Genomic DNA, 21,332 nt, shown 5'->3' with positions numbered 1-21,332 from the left:
AGGAGAATCAACTAATTGCTTTGTGGAGCCATCCGTGAGACAATCTTTCATTTCTCTCAATCGTCTTTTTCTTTTTATCACCGACGTGCAGTACACCATAAGACCCAGACAAGATCACAACAGTAAAATAAAGCCCATTTTTTTCTCTCATCGCAGACGTCCTTCCAATTGGTTTTAGCAAGAAAAAGTACACCTGAACCTAAACTATGGGTTTATTACGGTCTCGTTTTTCCTCGAATCCCAGTCTGGGGCACGTCTAAAGACTCATTTCCATGGCTTTATTTTGCCAATAGCTGCCAAGTTGTTACGACGGTACGTGTTAGCCATCCAGCCACAGCTGCCGAAAGGATCTTGCAATTTCCGTTTGATTTCGCGTTGAAATTGCGGAACCACAGCACAGAAAGAAAAATGCAGAAGTAGGAGATTTTACAGTTTACAACAACAACTGCACCGGCTGCCTTCTTCAGATTTTGCGTATACGATAATGCTGTGAGTAACATTGTTTATTCAAGTTTGTACAGTTAAATGTAAGATGTGGAGCAAAATCTAATTACAAAAGAATATTTTAAAACAAGTTAGGGGGAAAAAAAGGGGGGGTATGAAAATAAGACATCAGACGCAGAAGAATGAAAGCTACTTACTTCCCCTTTTATTGTTTCGGTGTAGCAGTCGACTGTTCACGTTGCTTGGAATGAAATTCATCGATCGGGTCGAGAATCCAATTGAAGAGCAAAACAAAAGAAAAGAGAAATAGACAAAGCGGATAGTGAAACAGAAAAATCGAAATACTGTACAATGGCAAAGAGAAAAGACAATAAAGCTATAAGCAAAGGAATACAATAGGACTTAAAGTGGGGCTTTCTTCGCAGAAAGAAAAAGAAAAAACGAGCACGGCAGCAACGAAACAAAATACGTATTTACAACTGACTCGATACCAACTCATAGCCGTGGATTTTCTGAGAGATCATAACAATCCAAATCAGATTGTCCGGGAAACGGTATACATCAATCGTTCTCTAAAGCCGCACGTGATTACATGTTGCTAGAACAGAGAAATATAATAGCAGTCTTGTATACAATGTTGTTACAATCAAACGCTTGTCAACAAGAACATAAATATGATGTGGGCTTGGAGTTAAACGAGATTGGATGCGGCTGACGGACATGAGAAATTGCACAGTTCTTATTTATTTGAACGTCACGTTTTATATTAGAATTCGGGAATCGTTGTAAGGTATCCAATGGAAAGGGACCCTTCAATTCCAACTACGGGTGTATCACGTCCAGAATCCAGCAGCCTGGAACAGAGACGGCTGCATCAATTCGAGTGGATGAGACCGAAAGAAGGAAAACCTACATTTGTTTATGCTATACATATTGTTGCAGATACATGGAGATATAAGAGTGGTGGGAAAATCCAACCAACCAGCGCGAGGAACGTTTGTCCTGAATCTTTATTTCTACGCAAAAGAGTTGAATTTCTGTTGAATAAAATACCTGCCTCTCAGTTTTAATGTACAAAGCTATTCCCTAGCAAAATCTCCTCTATTTGGTAGGTAGGACAAGCGAATCAGCTGATCGGACGAGCGTAGGCAAGAGAAGCAAAACTGGAGGTTGCGGCTCTCGTCTGGATTCCATTGTCGAGTGTCGTTGATCAGCGCGCTGGACGACGATATCCAATTCTTCCAAGCGGACGGATGTGCGATTGCGTTCGTTTACGAAGGACTTGATTTCTCTCGTTGGATGCTGGTTATTATTGCCGGGCAATTGATGGCTGTAAAGTGGATCGACGTAACCGTAAGGGCCACCCATATATTCGAATTGATTTCCGTTTCGGTAGCTATACGTGACGGCCGGAACGGATGATAATTCATCCAGCTCGTATTCTTCATCATCTTCGTCCTCGAAGAGGCAACTGCTCTTAGATTGGGTGAAACCAAAGCCAGGCAAATGCTGGCCAAATCTCGCCATTATCTGCTGCTTTTGCGTGGCCATCGTTTCTCCATTGGCCAACGGCCTGCCGTAGCGACGCTTCGGCGATCCGCACAGACTTTTTGTTTCCAAAGGCGTTGCCATTTGCTGCTGCTGAAGTTGAGCGTCTTCTCTGGCCAGCGAGCTGATGTAAGTCGTCCCCTTTTCAGTTGGCAGATCTTTGCTTTTCCTGCCGGAGAGCCAAGTTTTGAAGAGGAGAAAGCCACTTTGAACCTCCCCAGCTTCTCCCGATGATGATAATTTCAACTGTTGGCTGACGTTGTTGTCACGCTGTTGATGTTGCTGTGAGAATGCTTCTCCTGGGGGATTAGACATCTTTAGCATAGCTGTCGGAGTCATCGTTTCCATAGCAGTAGACGTTGCCGTTGCCTGTTCGTCGCCTTCCCGACGAGAGCTGCGCGCGCATTTCCGTATGATTCACATGGAAGAAGAAATATGATTTTGAAAAAAAATTGAATATTTATCTGAGATATACTGCAGCAACATTGCCGTTGTTTTGCCAATAGGGCGATGTGAACAAGGAATAAAATCAAATCAAACCCAATCTAGAGAGGCTTTTGTGTTGAGCCGATCGATGGCTCAACTGGCTTTCAATTGGCTGAGGCTTTAACTCATCACAAGAGGTGAAATTGGTGACGAGCGAAAAGAGAGCAATGAATAGAGAATGAAGGGTACAGACATGCTAATAGGAATTGCAAAAGAGAAAGTAGAAAAGCAACCTATATCAATCAATTTTCACATCTCGTGCTTGCTTTCTAGTTCACAGACGTTCACTTGAAAGCCAAAGAGCAAAAGAGAATGGGTCGACTAAAGCTGCCTGACAATCTTAATAGGCAAAACTACTTGAAAGGATCGACCCTTTCAAACAGCAGCGCCAATTTAAAAAGGTCGCAGAAACATAGCGAAAGAAGTCTGTAACATGTTTCTAGTGAAACCTGGAAAATAGACAATTACGCATAGTTCTGACGCTCGAAAATGGAGCCCAGAACAGCAGTAAGAGTGCTTATTCGAATAAAAAGAAAAAGGAGCATCCATTTTCATCGAGCCATTGGTTTTTTATTTGGTTCTAACTGTGGGGTTTGTAGCTTATGATTTTTTTTTTTAAGAACCCGATGTTTCAAGTTGCTTGTAAATATCCACAATCCCTGAGAGGATCGCATAAATCTATTCGAGATGCACTTCATCATTGTGGTGACCGTGAGTTTCAGCTTGACAGTCTTAACAGGGAGCCAAAGTTTATCTAGGACACACAGCAAAAGACTGGGACCCCTTTCTCGCTAATTACGACGGCCATCTTCTTACCGCCACGCTCGTTGCCAGCCCCTAGCCAGTCTTCACGCCGACTGACTCCTTTGATGTTGCCAATATATCATTTCACATGAGTCGCACAGTGTCTTTATTCTACATAATTCATACCTGCCAACAACTATCACACGCCATGTGTACGTGGGCGCGCACACACCCCCCGTAGAGTCAACTCTGCAGTGTGTGTGGAAAGCGAAAAAAAAAATGTAGACGTAAAAGGAACAGAGGAGAGGACAAAAATGTGGGAAATGATTCGATTATTCAAACGGCAGCCCGCAAGGCTTTTCGCTCGCCATTTTCAGAAGGTTTTAAGCAAACTAATTATCGTTATCTCGGTTGTATGCTTACCTGAGTCTCTACAATTAAGTCGTTATCGACCAGCTTGATGGTGTAACTGTCACTTGGCGGTTCATTCCGTGTCTGAATAAAGGTCGCCTTCACGTGACGAGCAAAAAAAAACCCGGAAAATTACAACTTATTACATCGATTTTTAGGCCTGAGGTGCAGCGAGGAGCTAGTGCAAGGATGATGCAAAATGTATATGTACCTGAATTGTTTGTGGAGACGTGGCCAGAGATTTGGTAATGGCCGCGTGATCGTCTAAGACGACGGTCGTCAACGGACAAGCGGATCGATCGTGACGGTCTTTGTATCTACCGAAGCAGCTTTGGCTCCGTAAGCAGCCAATCCTTGTGTATGTGTAGGTCGTGTGTTGATATAGATTGCAGGGTCCACGTAGGGATTGGAATGAGAGTCAGGGCCAACGGTCAATAACATCGGCAGCCAATCGGCAATTGAACGGGGGAAAGGAATAAGAAAGAACATAAGCGGCTGAGTTAATTTTGTCTAAAGTAACCTAAAGTAATCTAAACCCAAGGATAAAAGTGTCTGTTTGCAAATAAAATCGTCCAGCTTGGATACAATACCTGAGGAAAATAAAGAAGAGCAATACGATGGCTAGGCCAGCAGAGGTCGTTAAGATGATCAACAAAGTTAAACGTCCATCTGCGACATAGATTCGACAAGCAGCCTTGTTAGAATAAACAAATCAAACAGATGGGCAAAGAGGTTAGTATAGGTTACCTTGATCCAGCATCAGTGAGGCATCCTGCGAACGATTGGTTGCCACTTCGACGGGCGTGTAGGCCGGTGGTAAAATTCGCGAAGCCAATAACGTGTTTTCCCAAGCCATGCTGATCATCACAGTCCACTGGCAATTTTCCGTTAGGTTCTCTGATGAATTGAACTGATGTTTCAACGATTGATTACGCGTATGCAGAGCGTGACTTCTTTTACACCACAAAATTATTTCCTGTTTTCAATTTCCTGTCCAAACGTTTCGCGGGCCTCGATCTCTAATCGTTTCCTCCGTCGGACCGTCCGTTTTCTGCACGTTATTCACGTGTGCTATGATTACAACGCGGCTGGAGATCGAAAGAAAAAAAAAACAAACGGGTGGGAGTAATAAAATTGAAAGCTCAGCACGAACGCTGCTCTTTTCTTTTTAGCAATTGAATCGACTAAGTTTGGTCTTTTCAGTTCAGGTTTTGTCCAACTTCCGCTACCAGTCTTTTGAACTTTCTCTGGTGCACAGTTCGCCAGCAACAATGCAAAAGCAAATGCAAGTGGATTTCATTATTGTTTTTCAATTGCACACTGCCTGTTACATGAAAGCCTAACGTCCACCCCAAATTTTCTCCTTTTTTTTTTCTTTTACTCTTTTTATTGAAAGGTTGTCACAAGATCCGGAAGTCTTAAAAACAAAGTTTTTAATTTTTTCTGTTTAAATTGAGGGACTCCGCGTGTAATGAACGAACTCTCTCACGCTGACACGAATCACGCCGTTTCGAGGGAAACTTCGGCGGGGAGTCGGAAACTGCACTGTACCGAAAAGTTCTTCGTCGCTAATAATTACTGGTCAGTGCAACTGCTGGGCCACTACTCCTGCCCTACACACACACGCGCACTGCTGGACAGAGCTTGACGTATGAGAAATGGTTGAATTAGAGCCAAAGGCAGAAGAGTAGCGACCAATGTCAACCGACAAGGACGGGCGAATTGGACCGACTGCGGAGAGTCCGCTTCGGCTGGCTGGTGGCAACATACACGAGGGAGAAAACCAACGCCAAAGAGGGAAGTGACTGAACGGAGGAAACAGCAGCTGGGGTAGGGGAAGTACGACGGGCGTGTTGGTTGTAGACACACACACACAAAAAGAACTCCGGCGCGGAAGAAACAGTCGATATCACCGCGCGTCGTTTTCCCTCAGCGTTTTGCGTCTGTTTTTTGTTTTGTTTTTTTGATATTTTTCACCAGACACACACAACCAACAAACCCATTCAATCACTTGACATAATACCCGAATCAGGGGGTAGGGGGTAGAGCTGAGTGTGTAAGAAAAAACGTCTATAGTGGGAACGAATCAGATTTGCAACGGAATCTTGTCAAAAATGGCTGTGAGAAAAGCGTAGAGCAAAGTGAGACGTCCTTCCGACACTGGGCCGTCTGTGAACTGCGAAAACCGGGACACGGAAAGCTGAGTCGACGCTATAAAAACGGCAGAGAGTGTGGGCTGGCGCTGCCGAGTGGTAAATGTCTTTATTTTATTCCCTTTTTTTTGCGTGTGTTGCGCAAGCTTGAATCCATCCTCCATAACACCCTCGTTCCGTTTTTTCTTCTTCTCCTGTTCTTTTTTTCTCTTTTTCACTCTTTTTCACTCTGGCTCTCTTCATTTACGCGCAACGTACTCTGTATAACAGACAGCTACTTTCATAGACAGGACAGTGTCTTTGTATCGAACCCCATCGACGCTATCCCTCTGACGCGTTTCCCTTTTTCGTTCGCTGTTCGATTCCCCTTTTGTTTTCCCTTTTTTATCTGGCTGTTTAGTAGTCTACTATTTCCCAGTTGAAAATGTTTGATGGGGTTTTCTTTTCCCGCAAAGCTTTCAGAGATCCGCCAGTTCGTTTACTTTGGTCTTACGACGAAACACGATGGAAAAGTAGTGGCCACTCTGTCGGAGAGTACCAAAAAAAAAAAACGAAGTTATCTCCGACACACACACACACACACAAAAAGGGATGACACGGACAAAAATAAAGAAAGAAAAAAAATGTACATCATTCAGTTGGCAATGGAAAGAAGTAGGACACTCGCAGAAAACTCCTTGGGCCACGTGATAGTCCTCCACCTACCCTCTCGACGTCTTCGACAGTATAGTCAAGTAGACGCGCTTATTAGGGCCATTCTGAGTGCGTCCATCGTCAGCACTTCGTCGTTGTGTACAACTAGAGGGGAAATAGATGTTGCTTGCATTTAGTCACAATACGGGCCATGTACAAAAGAAGCCAATTGACGTCGAAGAAAGCCAAGTTTCCCTGTCAACCAAAATAAATAATAATAAGAAGAAAAATCGAGCACAGAAATAAGGACGTATGATCAGCACACTCTTTCTGGTCCAATATAAAAGTTGCGTAGAATACAAAGCAATTCGACCTATTCGCAATGTGTATACATCGCAAAGGAAATCCAATAAACGGATCGTTATTTTTCCTGAAAGCTTTCGGACAATGCGTATTATCTATACACAGATCGAAGACAGGTTAGATTTAAAAAAATAAATCTTTATTTGTTTTCGATTGTCGCAAACAAATGAATACACAATTTAAAAACAAACAAAAAATCGTTCATTCATGTGGACATGGCACGTTGTTATCAATTTTTGCAGAGGTTTTAGTATTTTGTTTCAGTTGGTCGTACGTATTTATGAATGTAGACGAGAATGGCGAACGATGATTGTTGACTGTCAAACTAACTCAAGCCGAACGAACAAACCGAATCGAAAATGTGACCGCAACAACTGCTGACGTCCCTCCCTTTCTTCCTCTCACCCTTCTCTCAATTGGAAGATGGCAATCATCTTATAGTTTGGAGTAAAGCGAGAAGAAAAAAGAGAGAAAAAAAAAGAAAAAGACTGCCAGAGAAGTTGGAGAAATCTTTTCTCGTGTCACAAAACACGATAAAAAACTCCAGGCTTATACGATCAGCTCGAGTCAACAGACAGTTTTTTTTCGATTTTCATTTTCTTCTTCTTCTTCTCGTGTGTCATTTCTTTTTTCCAATTCCATCGGCGGTTTGTTTAATGTTTTTTTTTGCCTCCGTTGACATCGTGTGATTATCTTTCGATTGCGGCCAAGTCGAGCGAAAATGGGCGTGGCACGGGACGACATCGACCGGAGACTTTGATAGGCATTCACTAGACGTGTGTACAGACGTGCACAAAAGGGACTAGCTAAAGAAAATCGGCCAACTAAAGAAGAACAAAAGACGATGGAAGTCTAAGAATGAAAAGAAAAGAAAAAAATGAAAGAAAATAGGAGACTGCAAAAGCCACTGCCAGAAAGCTGAAAAGAATTGGAATTCTGTAAGAAATAAAAATGGGGAAAAAGAGACAGAGAAAGACAAATAGGAAATGGAATACGTTTTTTTTTTTTTACAGGCAGCGAGGAAAGGCTCACACATCTAAGAGATGAGAACCCCCCCGACTTGAGAAAACTGTCAGACGTGAGAAGGGTTGGTTGACAGGAAAGAAGCGAACGAACACAACGGGAAATCCGCATCGGCTTACATAAAACATAGCGAGAGAACAAATAAATAAAAATATAATACAATAAACATTTATAGGATAGGATAGCAATAATAGGAAGAAGCAGAAGCGAAAATATAATTTGATTGCGTGCAAAACGCTTTGCCTGCAGACAAATTAAAGAAAAAGCCACAAGATGTCATCAACTAATGAGATTTGCACGCCAGTTTATACTTACTCGATCCGTCTGCGGGATTGCTGTTGAGACGACAATCACAACAAAATTCTCGCACATAAATAAACAGTTTCGTTAAGTTCACTGTCGCTAGTTACATGTCACAATATAATTTATGGCTGATGATTGTTTACCGATAGTTGCTGTAGTCAGTCTAATCAGTTGGTCAACAGCCTTTCGGGGACTGGACTGTGCGACGTATAAGATAAATGTTGAACGTGTTCGTTTAGATTCCATATTTTACATGGCAGTTTGTTTTATCTTAAATAATATTAAACAAGTTCCCGCTGAATAGAAAAGAAAAATCAAATCAAATCTAGAAGAACTGAGGGAAACAAATCGCAAATACGACGAACATCGTGTAGGCTAGTTTTTGTTTTTCTTAAGGCATTATTATATTTTTAAATTTCACCCAAGTATATAAAACACTAATGCACTAATGTGAGCTTTGCACCAAGAATTTCAAAACACGCCGGAGCTAAAGTTGTACCGAACAAAAGGTAGTGCATCGACCTAAATCGGATTGAAACCACATCAAGGCTGTCGGAAAACGAAACTAATGTAGTCCATCATTTTAAATGGAAATGCCCCTGCCCCCACAAAAACCACGTTCGTTGCCTTTCCCTATTTTTTTCTTTTTTCTTCTCTCATTCCGCCCACGTCGACATTTGCTGTCCAAACTATTTTTTTTTTGTTCTTCTCTTTTCTGATGGTGCCGTTGGGAAGGCTCGACCAAATACTTTTTTTTTTAAATTTATTTAATTTATATTTTTGTGTGTGGTCAAATGGAGAGAAACGGGAAGAGTAAATACGTGAGTGCAACTGCTGCGGCCATTATTTTTGTTTGGGATCGTTCCTTGCGGCATGTCTAGCCTATACCCCAAGCTAAATTACCATCGCTGTAGAGTGAATGAAAAAGGAATAGTCTATGCGCCATAATCTAAGGCCAGGATCTGTACGCGTACAGCTTAGCTCTCTTTTCCTTTTTGAACTTAGTAATTGTAATCATGACAAATTAAAGAAAATAGAAGAAAAAAGAAGAGGTAAACGAAAAGGCGTATAGACCTTATCGAAACATGTTCGATGTACAAGTGCTGCCGTTGGGTTTCATTTTTGTTTTCTTGCAGTGGTGGATGTTACGCCAGTGAGACTAATGGTGTTGCCTAGTACAGCGATTCAGTTGGCGGAATTGGAGCTTATTATTGCGCCCTACACCGAAATCAATGAAAACGTTCGTAACTTGGCTGATTGCCAGAAGCAAAGAATAGAAAACTTGGGTTGTTTTTCTTTGTGTGTTGATGTTTGTATCTGAAATGGTAGAGCTTTCTTTGGCGGAAAAGAAAATATTCACGTTGAATGCGACTCAAATTGTTACCATAAATAATTGGATTTCAGACATAGGGGTTTACAGGTGTACATAATAACGATACACCCATGTAGTCTGAATCAGTAACAAATAATGCAAGCCTATAAAAAGGTATCATCATAACCCTTATTTCATTTCTATTACTCATATGGCGTGGACTCGGTGACGTCCCGTTTCCAACGGAGACGGGCGTTGCCGATAAAAGAAACACAAAGGCATTTGGAATTCGAGTCACGCAACCAGACCCTCCCCGTCTTGAGGCCGAGTCTTGAACGATATCGATTGTAAAACGGTCGACGGTTGTATAAGAATGCAGAAAACAAGTCAAGTCGCCATGCTCTTCGTCTCCAAAATAAAAAAGCGATTATTTGGCAAGTGCACGCGATTCAATGTTTTGTAGAGGGACTATGGCAAGTCCCCGGCACGTGCCGTGCACCGGATCTGCTGCAGAACAGCGCAATGATGATGAAAAAAAAATAAAATGAGAGCACAGGTGCGCGTGCATCTGCTTTCCAGATGACTAACGGAATTCAACAATACGACGTCCACTAAAAGGCTTCTGTGTGCATACTATCGTCTGTCTCGGTTGTATAAACTATACGAATGATGTAGTCAATTTCAAAGAGATAAAAGAATAATGTGAAAATCACAAGGTAGTTTGTCGAATGATCATAGTTGAACGAGACAAAATAAACAATGGGACGAGAAAACAAACACTTCAACTCGTTTCCTGGAAAATCTGGTTATTGATACGATCAAATCTTCAGCGATAAAGTTCTTTATTGTATGTTTACTTTTCGTTCTAGTCATATTAGCTTTTCAATGTTCTTTGGTACACGTTGACAGACAAGCAGCCAGTTTGTATTCGTATAGCTCAAATACAGTTTGACGATTACTGCTTGACAACGAGCAATCCACCGGAATAATCACATGGATTATTCTATAAAGGAAAAGTGCATTTCTTACCAAGTAAACTGAATTCGGCCGAAACGGAAACTTTTTGCTTGAAATTTACGTGTCAAATTATTAGTCGTTATATACGTTCGAATAAAGTGGCGTCTACGTGCTGAGACGATGAGCTAGAACGTCATCGTGATTACACGTCATTTGTGCCGCGTGCGCGCTCGACGAATCGCCGCCTGACGACGAGAGTCCCATCCTCGAGCGACGTTCAATCTAATTCGTGAAAATGTACTCCCAAAAATCTCACTGTGAGCACACAGTAGATGCAGAGCGATCAAGAAAACTTCACCTGCACCCCGAGTTTTGATGGATTTCAACGAAATTACCCACGATGAACTTGAATACATTTCAGAACATGCTGCTACAGCGCAACATAAGGGAAGCTGGGCTTTTCGATTTTGACTGATGGATGGAGGCCATTTCGTGTCTGCTGTCTCGTCATCGTGATAAGATACTAATATTCGAATGTCTTCATGTCATAACAAGACTAGGTCACAGAGGGCTTTACACCCGGACATTGGATTTCTTTCTAGATCCCCAAACAAACGCAAACAACATAACAGTTGATACTATTTGGGAGCACGTATGCAAACAGAACGGGCACACACAAAATCGAAAAAAAAAAGAAAAAAGAAAAAAAGATCAAAGTCGAATGTTTTCGTCGGGAGGGATTAAGAAAGATGTGGGAAAGAAAATTTATCTCTTACCAACATTTTCCTCTGCTCTACTGATGCTATGCGTTTGTGTGTGGCTGACGTGTTTTCCGTGCGTGTGTTACTAATACAAGCAGTTGATAACGAAAGAAATAGCCAACTGCCTCCTATCTGGTCTGACGGTACGGATCCAAATGAACGAAACGTTCGAACAGGTTGCCGGCTTGTTTAAACGGGGCACAGACGGACAAGTGTGTGTACCAACACAAGGTGTGGCATTATTAAGAGCGAAGGGTGGCGGTAACCGTACCGCTCCTGACACACGCACACACAAAAAAAGATCCGTTTTGATCGAAACGAGTCACCCACGGAGCAGGTGTGTCCCCACAGACGGATGAATGTATGTTACTTATTGTTTAGAGTTTGCAAGTGGACATTTTTTTTTTTTTACATGGTAGAAAAAGTGGGGGGGGTATCTGTGTTATACCGCAATACAAAACCTATGGAGAATGTTTTTGTTTGTTCCAGTCTTTTTCTTTTCGTTTCTCTTTTTGTTGAAATATTTGGGGTCGACATAAAAGCAGGGATCTGTAGGTAAAGTATCGTGTGATGCAGCTGGACTCGGTGGATAGTGCCAACATGTGGCTGAGCATCAGCCGCTCCACCTTTCGATCTCGTGTCTCTGTATCGCCCTTTTTATCTCTACATCGTTTTCTATCTTTCTATTTAAACGTTGAAATAGACTCGAAAATTGTTACGTATAGTCCTGAAGACTACGTGCGTTTCCCAATACATAATATCAAAATACAGGACATTTGAAATGTTGGAGTGCATACTATACGTGAATAATAAAGGAAGACTCAGAAATCAAATGAGAAAAAAACTAAATAAATTAGGGGAAATTAAAAAAATAAATAAATAAATAAAAGCGAATCAGTAGAAACGGTTTTACCGTGTCGAGGGAAGTTGATCGGATGTGTGGCGGAAGAATGTGTGGAAGCAAGGCTCATCATCACCAACTCTGTCGAGACGTTCTGAACAAGTGAACGATTCTCTCGTTCACTGAGGTCTCGTCTCATCGTCGTTCGTCACAAAAACACACACACACACACACACTTCTCTGTCTCATGACACACACACATACACACACTGTTTCTCTATCTGAGGTTAAGTCTGTTCGGGACTGTAGGTTATCGCTTTTCTAGACCATAGCAAAGTTTATAGTGACTGATCAGTCCGAAAAAAAAGGGAGGGCGGGTTAAGAGTTGGGGCATTTGGAAGAAAATTGTAAAAAGGGCAAAAGGGAGTCGGAGAAGAACAGAAATGTGATGAAGAGAGGCGTGTATGTGTAAAGACGAGGGATGATGATGATGGACTTGAGTCGATGTGGCAAGGGACTTATCGCACTTATTGCAGGGTAATTCGACACCGATAGACAAATGAGTTTATCATTTTACCCTCCCCTCTTTGAAATGAAGAACCGGTTGCTTGTATTATCGGTTGATAATGTAATACACACACACACGCACACACACAGACGCACAGGATACAGAAATGTGAAATGATAGAAAAGAACTGAATCGAACTAATCAGCTTGTGGCGATGTTGCCATCCGGGCCAGCACTGAACGTTGGCTCTTGTTTTTGCACATCAAATTTGTTTTGTTTTCTCAATTTTTGGGTGGGAAAAATAATCTCGAATACAAAATGAAAAATGACACCAAAAAAAAAAAAACGCGTAATAACCAAATTTGACTGTATGATGAGAAAAGGAAGGGGTTGATGCTCTTGCGGGGGTCATCTCCTTCCGCTTCATTCAAAATATTGCAATGGCTAGCAAAAGAACTTGCCGGAGGGCTAAATGTCCTCAATTTCTTGTCGTTCTTTATTTCTTTGATTTAGGTCGTGTGGTTTAAAAAGTAAAATGACACCCTCCCGTGCCGTAACAGTTACGAATCGCTGCAAAATTTACAGACGCTGGGACATCGATGTCGTAATCAGTGCGAGACGACTTGATGGACTCTACGCATTTATTTTTTTTTTAAGTCAGTCGCAGGGAGAAAGAGGAAATAAGGGCCAATATGTGTCGAACATCCGGCCGTCGTAAAATTGCATCCTGACTGGTATGTCGATGCGCTTGAAAAAAGACGCGAGGTCATCACATTTTGTCCGCGATAGAACGAAATACTTTGTCGCAGATTCGCACACTGCAAACTGCCCAAAAAAAAATGGCGCATTAAATCTAACATTTGATATTTTTTCGTGCAGTTTCAATTTCATTTAATCCTATTAGGTTCTGTGCTCTACTGCTCAACAAACACGGTTCTTTATACTTTATACGGAAAGAAATTATTCCAAACAAGTGCTTCTGTACTGTAGTGCCAAATGAATAATTCATTTTCGTGTTAAAGAAGCATGGGACACGTCTACAATGATAATGTTTTATGTAAACTATTCGTGTCGATTGCAACAAGAAAAGGACAATTTTGCAACAAGAAAAGAAATGAGACGTAATTGTTCACGTTCTTCTTCCTTCTTTCCTGTGTGTGTTTGCATACACCATCGTTTCGCTTCAACAGCATCACATGGGTCTATTCTCAGTAAGCCTCTAATCTTTCCCAAGTTTCCCGACGCTTTTCTTTTTTTTCCTCATTAGCATCGGTATTGAAAACGTAGTCTTCGCTTGATTGAATGCTACGCCTTCGCCGAATGTATAGATTTACCCGAGCTGCTTCTAGAATAAGCAACGATTTCTCATAGAGAATATAGAGCAGACAGTGCCGGATATCTTGTGGTGGAAGAAGATTATTGCTGGAACAGCAGTGCCGTTGAATGGTTGCTTGATCAGCGGTTCCTATGTGGGTGTATGAACATGTTTGCTGCTGTCGGACGTGTGTTATCAATGGCGGTTATCGTGTTACAAAACGACTCGCAAGTTCTTTTTTTTTTTCGTGTATCGCGTGAAAGGGAAACAGAAAACGACTTTCCTTGGCGATGTCTGGCAATTCCATCGCCTTCAGCAAACACACAGTATGGATTCCTCAATTCTTTCTTTTTCCTTGATATATATTTTAAAAAAAAAAAGAGATGAGCATAGTTGATACTCTGAAGGAGGATCATGGCATTCGAAGACTCCTTCTAGCTAGTCTTACTCTTGAATCGGAATACATTTTTACAGACGGGGGAAGTATAGCGCGTTGGCGAAGAGTTAGACGGAGATAAGCGGCTAAGCTTTTCGTAGAAATGTGCACACACAATATGATGACGTCGACGGCCGGAATACCGTGCGTGCCCTCCATGAATAATCCTCATATCATTCCTTTCTCTATCCCAGCTGTTTCGTTTTTGAACGAGCGCGAACATCAGGCTCGGGGTCGTCAAATAACTCGTTGGACATATACATAGGCGTATCAGTTGGAATAAGATGAATAGACCTCACGTGTAGTCATATAAAAAAAAACTACTACTACTACTATATATAGTAGAGGAGGAAGGCATATTGGGTTAAGAATTCCATTTTTTTGTTTGCAGACTCGATTAGGTCGCACGCCATCCGACCGAACGTGCACGTTTGGATGCAGTACCACTTCCGTGTGCTATACGAATGTCATAATAAAGTACGCACAGTATTGTATATGCTGCGCAACGAGCTGCGAGGGGGGGGGGGGAAACGGAGGTAAAAGTTCAAACAGAATTGTCGCAAAAGAAGAAATCCATTCCCTCCGGGAAGTGAAATGAATAAAACAGGGAAAAACATCTTAGTGGTATAGGAGAGTGAGAGGGGGAGAAAAAAAATCGAATTATTGAATGGAATCATTTTCGGGGGTGGAATGTAAGGTCTACTTTTTCTACTTGAAACTGACGAGCAGGGACTGGCGTGGGCTTTTGATGACGGGAGAATTGAATTCTGGTGAGCAGGATGCACCCATCACATATCCTCAAAGGTTCAACAGACTTCCAGGAAAGCAACTTGAAATTGATTTACCCTCACTAGAGCTAAAAAAAAAAAAAAAAACACCTCATGGCAATACTTGAAATGATCCAGAAAGAGACAAGCAAGTAGCTATATCAACTTTTACTTGGGAACTATGTATATAGTAGTTGTTAGCTTTTCCTCCTTAAAACCATAAAACAATTCCGGACATCCTTGATAAATGCTTTAGAACGTTTTGCGCCAAAATATTAGTTTTCTGTTTATCCTTTTCCCATTTTGGAGAAGAGCCTCGCCAATTCGTGAATGTAATTTATTGACTAGTTTTAAGGGTGATAACAACGCGTGAACTTTTCTTGGCCTGACCGAACGGCAGAGACGCAATCCGTTGGCTTTATTTATCGGGCAGGATGCAGCCGCCATAGCAGCCGCCTGTCGTCTTCCATGACATTTTCTCCCATCTCATTTAGACTATTGCTGCTGTTTTTCGATTCACGGTAGATTCCATAGAGACCAGCAACGGTTTCTATTTCCTGACCAGATGCGGACTTTTTTTTTTTTTTTTTTTTCATTCAACATGTGGTATCATATAGAATTTGAAGGGGATGCGTCATTTGAGGGGGAGCGCGGAAAGAACTCGATCGATGTACCACGCAGGTGGAAATTGGTTTTTCTCGTCTACCTTACGCATTGGAAAACAAATAACGCGTGGGATCAGACTGTGTTCTATGTAGAATGATAGAATTTACGCATCTTCCATTTCTCTTAATTATCTACTGTCAAGCCATTTTTTAATGACGTCACAACAGACTGACGCACCTGCAGGTGTAATACTCTGCGTACGCAAAGCTGAAACAATTTTTTTCTCCATTTTTAGTAAAGCCACCTACACGAATTTCAGATGATTGAGTTTTTTTTTTTTTTTTTTAGATTCGTTTTCTCTTATTCTACCCAATTTAGGACGTGTCGCTTCGTAATGTCAGCTCAAGGTTTTTGGCATTTGTCGCTTTTTTTTTAGAGCGTCGTCATCGATCGATTTCTGGGAAACGAACTTTGATGATGTTGAGTAACCGCCGAACTCGAAAAACTAAAACTTTTCTTTTTTCTTCTTTTTTTTTAAGTGTATATAGTGCGGTACAAAACTTATTTTTTATATCGTACACGCAAACGAAAATCAAAACGTAAAAACAATGAACAACCAAACCGCTGCTCCTTTTTTAACGATAAAAGCTGCTTTGTTTTACATGAACTCAATTATATCGGCCAAGTTTTAAGGAGGGCACAGGATTACAAGCTACAGTAAGATCAATAAAGTACATACACTTATACTTGTAGCAGTTAGTTAATGGGTAGAGCACATGATTGTTAGTGAAGTGGCTTTTGTCAAACATGGCCAAACTGATTGCATGGAGTTGTGTTTTTAAAATTTTGTTAGGTCATGCATGATTCAACGATCGTTACGCCGTCTGCCTGAAGATTCTGCTCATTTCTGAATTGAATTTCAGAACGCCGGGCGATTGCTTTGAGTTTCTGGAAATAAGACAATGAATTTTTTTAATAAGAGGTTTTTAATATTAAGAGTGTCGTGCAATGTATGCCATTTGCGATCTAGCAAATGGCATACAGCAGTATAATAAGATATTTTGATTTTAATGTCAATTGAATTATAAAAAAGGTTATAGAAGAAGAATCAAAGCCGTTGCAAGTAGGAATAATCTACGTCTACGCTACTTGAAAATGCCTGTTCATATACACGCGTCGTCAGGAAAAACAACAATGAAATAATCCAGGAGATATGCTCGCACGATACCTGGTAGTGCATATTCATCTCATCAAGAATGCCTGATGGCCAAGAAACGTTGCACGTTTGTTCAGTGAGTGAGCCCAGGCGGTTAACACCTCTCAGAAGAGCGGCGGCTCGGTTTTCAACACCCCGTGGTTGAATGGGTGGACACATGGAACGTAAGACGTCGTCAACTAACGGTAGGACGGATTTGGCAACCTAAATAGGAAATCAATCAATCATAAGAAAAGTAGAATAAAATACTATGTGAAAACATTGCATGTCAACAATAGAAGACATGTGATTTCCACTTTATATTTTGAAGATAAGGTGCTATACCATTGCCAACTCAACAAACTTCTGTTGTTCAGTAGAAACCATTGCGGTGGTCACCAACCTTTCACTCATCAAGTGACAACCCTTTAGCATCTGAAGACAGTGAGGGACTATTCCAAGGGCATCATCCACCCACTTCCACCGATGAGATTCCAACACCTTGTCCAAGTCAGGATGGATTACTAAATCTTCAGGATCAATGCTGTCCATGATGTAGTCTCCATCTTCCATTTCTAGGCTGCTTATAAGGTGGATATCTGACCTACTATAAAAGAAATTTAAATTTAAATATCTTTATAAAGCTAAAAACTCATCTAATTGTATTCAAGATAGCTACCTCACATGGAAACCATCTTGTTGAACATCCAAGCCCTGCTCTTTCTTTGATGATGAACCAGCATTAGCACAAAGTCGGTACCTGCATATAAACAATAGGGCGAGGAGGGCTGCAATGAATACGGAAGCCAAAATCCCTCCCGTTACAGCCACAACAGCAGATTGAGTTGCGTGCATTTGATGGCGACGGAAAACGAAATATTTGATGAAGTTTTAAACGTTTGTATGTATTCAACAAGGAACCTTCAGGTTTTCAAATAACTACTGAATACATATTGGAGGGAATAAGAGCAAAATCTAAGGATGTGAAAGACGGAAATATAAAAACAAAAAACACTTGTTGATTGTTTTCTGTTTTTAGGGAATGTGTTTTTGTAACGCCCTCCGGCTACATCCCGAAGAGAAGCATGTTTTCGCACACTAGCATTTAAATAAAAATTTAAACCAAGTTTATTTTAGAATTAAATAAAAAAATTTTTAATTTTTAAAATCTAATTCATTGATATATATATTTGAAACATTAAAAATGGAAAAAAAATTTAACAACCCTGTATACTCGTGTAGCAGACGATCAGTTAACCAAATAAGCATGCTTTGCCTTCTAGTTTCTGTTAACCTCAAGAGTAATAGAGGCAGATATTCGGGTGATTGTTTTCGCTGCAAAATCTAGTAAGACATTCTGACTCGGTGTAATTGATGATAAAGGAAAATTCGTGAAAATGAACGAAAAAGAAAGTGAGAAAAATGGAAGTGTCACAGAAGTTCAACAGGTATAGTAAAGAATGAAATATTGTGTCATAAGATATCTCCAGTACGATGGAAAAATTACAATTCATTTACTTTTGAATATAGACTTTATTCCAGAGTGCCATGAAAGTCACAAAATATTCGAATGAATTACCCAGTAGTGGATCAGACTGGGATTATTATCAAAGTTATCCTGCATATGCCAGTGCCATGAAAGAATTTGGTGGACGAATGACAAATCTGTAAGGCAACAATACCATTATCTAAGAAATTCCTTAAGTCTATTTCATTTTCCAAGGATGACCAAAATTTATGGACACTATGGACTGACAGGCAAAGTAGGAAAATTGGACTTAGAAGAACAAATGGAACTTGTATCGGATAGCAATGATGTCCTCATGGAAAGAATAGTATGGAATCAAATCAAACTTACTGCCACATCATCGTTATATTTCATTTTCCTTATTACAGAATCTTTCACTTGATGAAGCTGCTGGCCTAAAGAAACAAGCTGAAACAGTAGTTGTTGAAATGATGGCAAAAACTTCAAACATTAATGGTAGTTGGAATCGGCACTCAATGGTAATGAATTTAGCAATGTTTCTGTAAATCAAACTATTAAATTTTTAAATTATAATAGAAACATTTTTTTGAGAATAAAATTTTTTTATTTGGTTTCAGAGCTCATCAGCAACATCTTACAAACTTCTTTCAGCCAAGAATATACTGAGACCACAGTTAAAATTCAAAGAGAAAATCCGAAATTCTCCTGGACCATTTGTCCCAAAAATCAAAGAGAAACCTCATTCATTGAAACCTTTAGCAATATTATTGGAACTGAATGATTTAGGAGATGAGGAGTTTAGTCATCCTTACGAATTTGAATTAGAACGTTTCACGCCGGATTCAAAATTCTTGGCAGTAGCTGATGAAGTGGCACCTTTCGCCAAAGTTCAAGACACTCCCCTTGTAATGGTGGAAACAGAAGAAGCTTTAAAAAGTCTCATAAATGACTTGCTTATGGAATCTGTGATTGCTGTTGATCTTGAGGTATTCATTTTTAAATGCCCATAACCTTGTAATTTCTTTGACCGTTTCCTTTTCAGGCACATTCATATAGATCGTTTCAAGGCATAACATGCCTAATGCAAATTTCAACAAACAAGCGTGATTATATTGTTGACACACTAGAACTGTGGGATCACTTACAGCCCTTGAACGAAGTTTTCTGCAATCCGAAAATTGTCAAGGTATATCTCCGAGTTTTTATATCAACATGCAAGAAAATACCATAAATCTCTTGTAGATATTCCACGGAGCTGATATGGATATTCAATGGCTTCAACGAGATTTCGGCATTTACGTGGTCAATCTTTTCGACACTTATCATGCCGCAAAACTTCTGGGTTTTGCACAGCTGTCGTTGGCTTTTATCCTCCGTCATTATTGCCAAGTCGTTGCCGACAAACAGTACCAGCTGGCTGATTGGCGAATTCGTCCTTTGCCCGAACAAATGGTCAACTATGCCCGAGAAGATACCCACTACTTGGGCTACATCTACGAAAAAATGAAAAAGGATCTAAAGATGAAGGGGACGGGTGATAATCTCTTATCAGCCGTTTGGCAGAATAGCCGACTGGTGTGTCTTAAACGTTACAGAATTCCACCAATTACGGCCGAAAGTCACCTTGAATTGTACAGACTAAGCAAGAAAATTTTCAACGAAAGACAACTGTACGCTTTAAAAGAGCTCTTTGTTTGGCGAGATCGGATAGCTCGTGAAGAGGACGAAAGCACGGGTTTTGTTTTACCTAAACATATGATGCTGCAAATTGCCGATGTCCTTCCAAAGGAAATGCAGGGTATTCTTGCGTGCTGCTCACCTATACCATCTCTCGTTCGCCAGCATTTACTGCATCTTCACGGAATCATCCTGAAAGCTAGAGAAATGCCCCTCGCCACATTACAGCGTCATGGGCAGCCATTAGCGATTCCGAAATTGATGCCGACACCATTGGAACACGACACTGAAGATCCTCTGCATTGTATGCACGACTTGACGCAATCCCAGGACATCAGAGACGATCTGCCAACTCTGTTGAATTCGGATGTTATTCAGACGTTGGCGTCAAAATCAGTACCAGAATGTAATGGAGTCCGAGTTACTGTGAAAGACATGCCACAAGCTCGATTATTCGCCGAAACAACCGAGTTAGGCATCTCGCAAAAATTTACTGCCAGTTTCGTCTCCCCGTATACAAGATACATGCGTGTGAAGGTAGCAGAGGAAATTGCAGAAGCGAACCAAGTCGAAAAGTTACGTCAAAACGTGATTGAAGAAGTAGAACAGGCTACACCCGAGGCCAAGCGTGGCTTAGAAGCAACGAAAGAAGAAGAAGAAGCTGTTCCCCGTAAGAAAAAGAAATTACCAATAAAAGTGCAAGGACTTCACAAGAAAAAAAAAATGGGGGATAAACGTAGTGTCAAGCGAGCCGCACAGGCGGCTGCCAAGGCTTCGGCAACTTCCAAATCATCACATGGAGAGCCTGATGTTGCAGGAGAGCCATCGACTTCCAAGAAATCAAATCCGGAAATGAAGAAAAAGACAAAGAAAAATCTAAAGCCCAACAAAGAAGAAAATGCACCAGCAGCCAATTTCGAACCTTTCGATTATTCCCAGGTTGATTACCACGCGTTCAAAAGGAGCGCCCTTCGTGAAGACGCCGAAGGACGTGGTCGTGGCAGAGGAAGAGGTCGTGGTGGTCGTGGAGGTGGACGCGGACGCGGACATAGCAATAACAGAATTCACAGAAAGAGTGGGCAAAAGAGTCTTACATATTCATCTAAATAACCATGCGCGACTTTTCAAAATTAATGATTACTTGTTGTGGATGATCATTTGACCCTGTTTCTCCCTTACCGAAAAATTATCAATCATTTTGAAGTAAACAAGACACCTTTCAAAGAAAAGAACTAGTTTCTTATGCTGGTTAAAACAACCATTAGCTGGTAATGTGAATCAAATTAAGAAGAAAGCTTCAGAGGAGAATTTAGGTTTTAAAAAATGATAAAGACTTCGTACCGTGACACGGTTTGCTATT

The 21,332-nt window shown here is 40.9% G+C and overlaps 3 protein-coding genes across 4 annotated transcripts; 1 reads left to right on the top strand and 2 right to left on the bottom strand.

The window, feature by feature from the left end:
- Positions 1 to 488: 488 nt before the first annotated feature.
- Positions 489 to 12,716, bottom strand: LOC116915647. Of its 2 annotated transcripts, XM_045169985.1 has the most exons (6): positions 12,052 to 12,716; positions 4,381 to 6,674; positions 4,224 to 4,302; positions 3,845 to 3,986; positions 3,646 to 3,732; positions 489 to 2,386 (listed from the first exon to the last, which is right to left on the bottom strand). In XM_045169985.1, exon 6 carries the CDS (start codon positions 2,338 to 2,340, stop codon positions 1,546 to 1,548), a length of 795 nt encoding a protein of 264 aa, XP_045025920.1. In that variant the 5' UTR covers positions 2,341 to 2,386; positions 3,646 to 3,732; positions 3,845 to 3,986; positions 4,224 to 4,302; positions 4,381 to 6,674; positions 12,052 to 12,716; the 3' UTR covers positions 489 to 1,545. The 2 variants fall into 2 exon arrangements, with proteins under 2 accessions (XP_045025920.1, XP_045025921.1); XM_045169986.1 differs by lacking the exon at positions 3,646 to 3,732 and having other exon boundaries at positions 11,154 to 12,716.
- Positions 12,717 to 16,220: 3,504 nt separating this feature from the next.
- Positions 16,221 to 17,871, bottom strand: LOC116915668 (transmembrane protein 98). The gene is made up of 4 exons (XM_032920814.2): positions 17,486 to 17,871; positions 17,152 to 17,413; positions 16,840 to 17,031; positions 16,221 to 16,559 (listed from the first exon to the last, which is right to left on the bottom strand). Exons 1-4 carry the CDS (start codon positions 17,659 to 17,661, stop codon positions 16,461 to 16,463), a joined length of 729 nt encoding a protein of 242 aa, XP_032776705.2. The 5' UTR covers positions 17,662 to 17,871; the 3' UTR covers positions 16,221 to 16,460.
- A 179-nt stretch (positions 17,872 to 18,050) lies between these two features.
- LOC116915611 (exosome component 10) lies at positions 18,051 to 21,201 on the top strand. Its single transcript, XM_032920721.2, has 7 exons — positions 18,051 to 18,254; positions 18,337 to 18,473; positions 18,530 to 18,641; positions 18,703 to 18,813; positions 18,913 to 19,281; positions 19,338 to 19,481; positions 19,538 to 21,201. The coding sequence occupies exons 1-7, from the start codon at positions 18,204 to 18,206 to the stop codon at positions 21,080 to 21,082; spliced, it is 2,469 nt and encodes an 822-aa protein (XP_032776612.1). The 5' UTR covers positions 18,051 to 18,203; the 3' UTR covers positions 21,083 to 21,201.
- Positions 21,202 to 21,332: the final 131 nt, after the last annotated feature.

The sequence above is a fragment of the Daphnia magna genome, linkage group LG2 (assembly GCF_020631705.1).
Source record: "Daphnia magna isolate NIES linkage group LG2, ASM2063170v1.1, whole genome shotgun sequence".
Classification (NCBI taxonomy): Eukaryota; Metazoa; Arthropoda; class Branchiopoda; order Diplostraca; family Daphniidae; genus Daphnia; species Daphnia magna.
The sequence above is the reverse complement of the archived record's forward strand: the minus strand, read 5'-3'. Positions and strand labels throughout refer to the sequence as shown.

Coding starts and splice junctions, on each gene's coding strand:
- LOC116915647 (XM_045169986.1), bottom strand. CDS start 2,340: ATGGAAACGATGACTCCGACAGCTATGCTAAAGATGTCTAATCCCCCA.
- LOC116915668 (XM_032920814.2), bottom strand. CDS start 17,661: ATGCACGCAACTCAATCTGCTGTTGTGGCTGTAACGGGAGGGATTTTG. Junction 17,414..17,485: donor CAAGATGGTTTCCATGTGAG/GTAGCTATCTTG, acceptor TTTCTTTTATAG/TAGGTCAGATATCCACCTTA. Junction 16,560..16,839: donor AGATGAATATGCACTACCAG/GTATCGTGCGAG, acceptor TCTTATTTCCAG/AAACTCAAAGCAATCGCCCG.
- LOC116915611 (XM_032920721.2), top strand. CDS start 18,204: ATGAACGAAAAAGAAAGTGAGAAAAATGGAAGTGTCACAGAAGTTCAA. Junction 18,474..18,529: donor GGTGGACGAATGACAAATCT/GTAAGGCAACAA, acceptor TCATTTTCCAAG/GATGACCAAAATTTATGGAC. Junction 18,642..18,702: donor ATGTCCTCATGGAAAGAATA/GTATGGAATCAA, acceptor TCCTTATTACAG/AATCTTTCACTTGATGAAGC.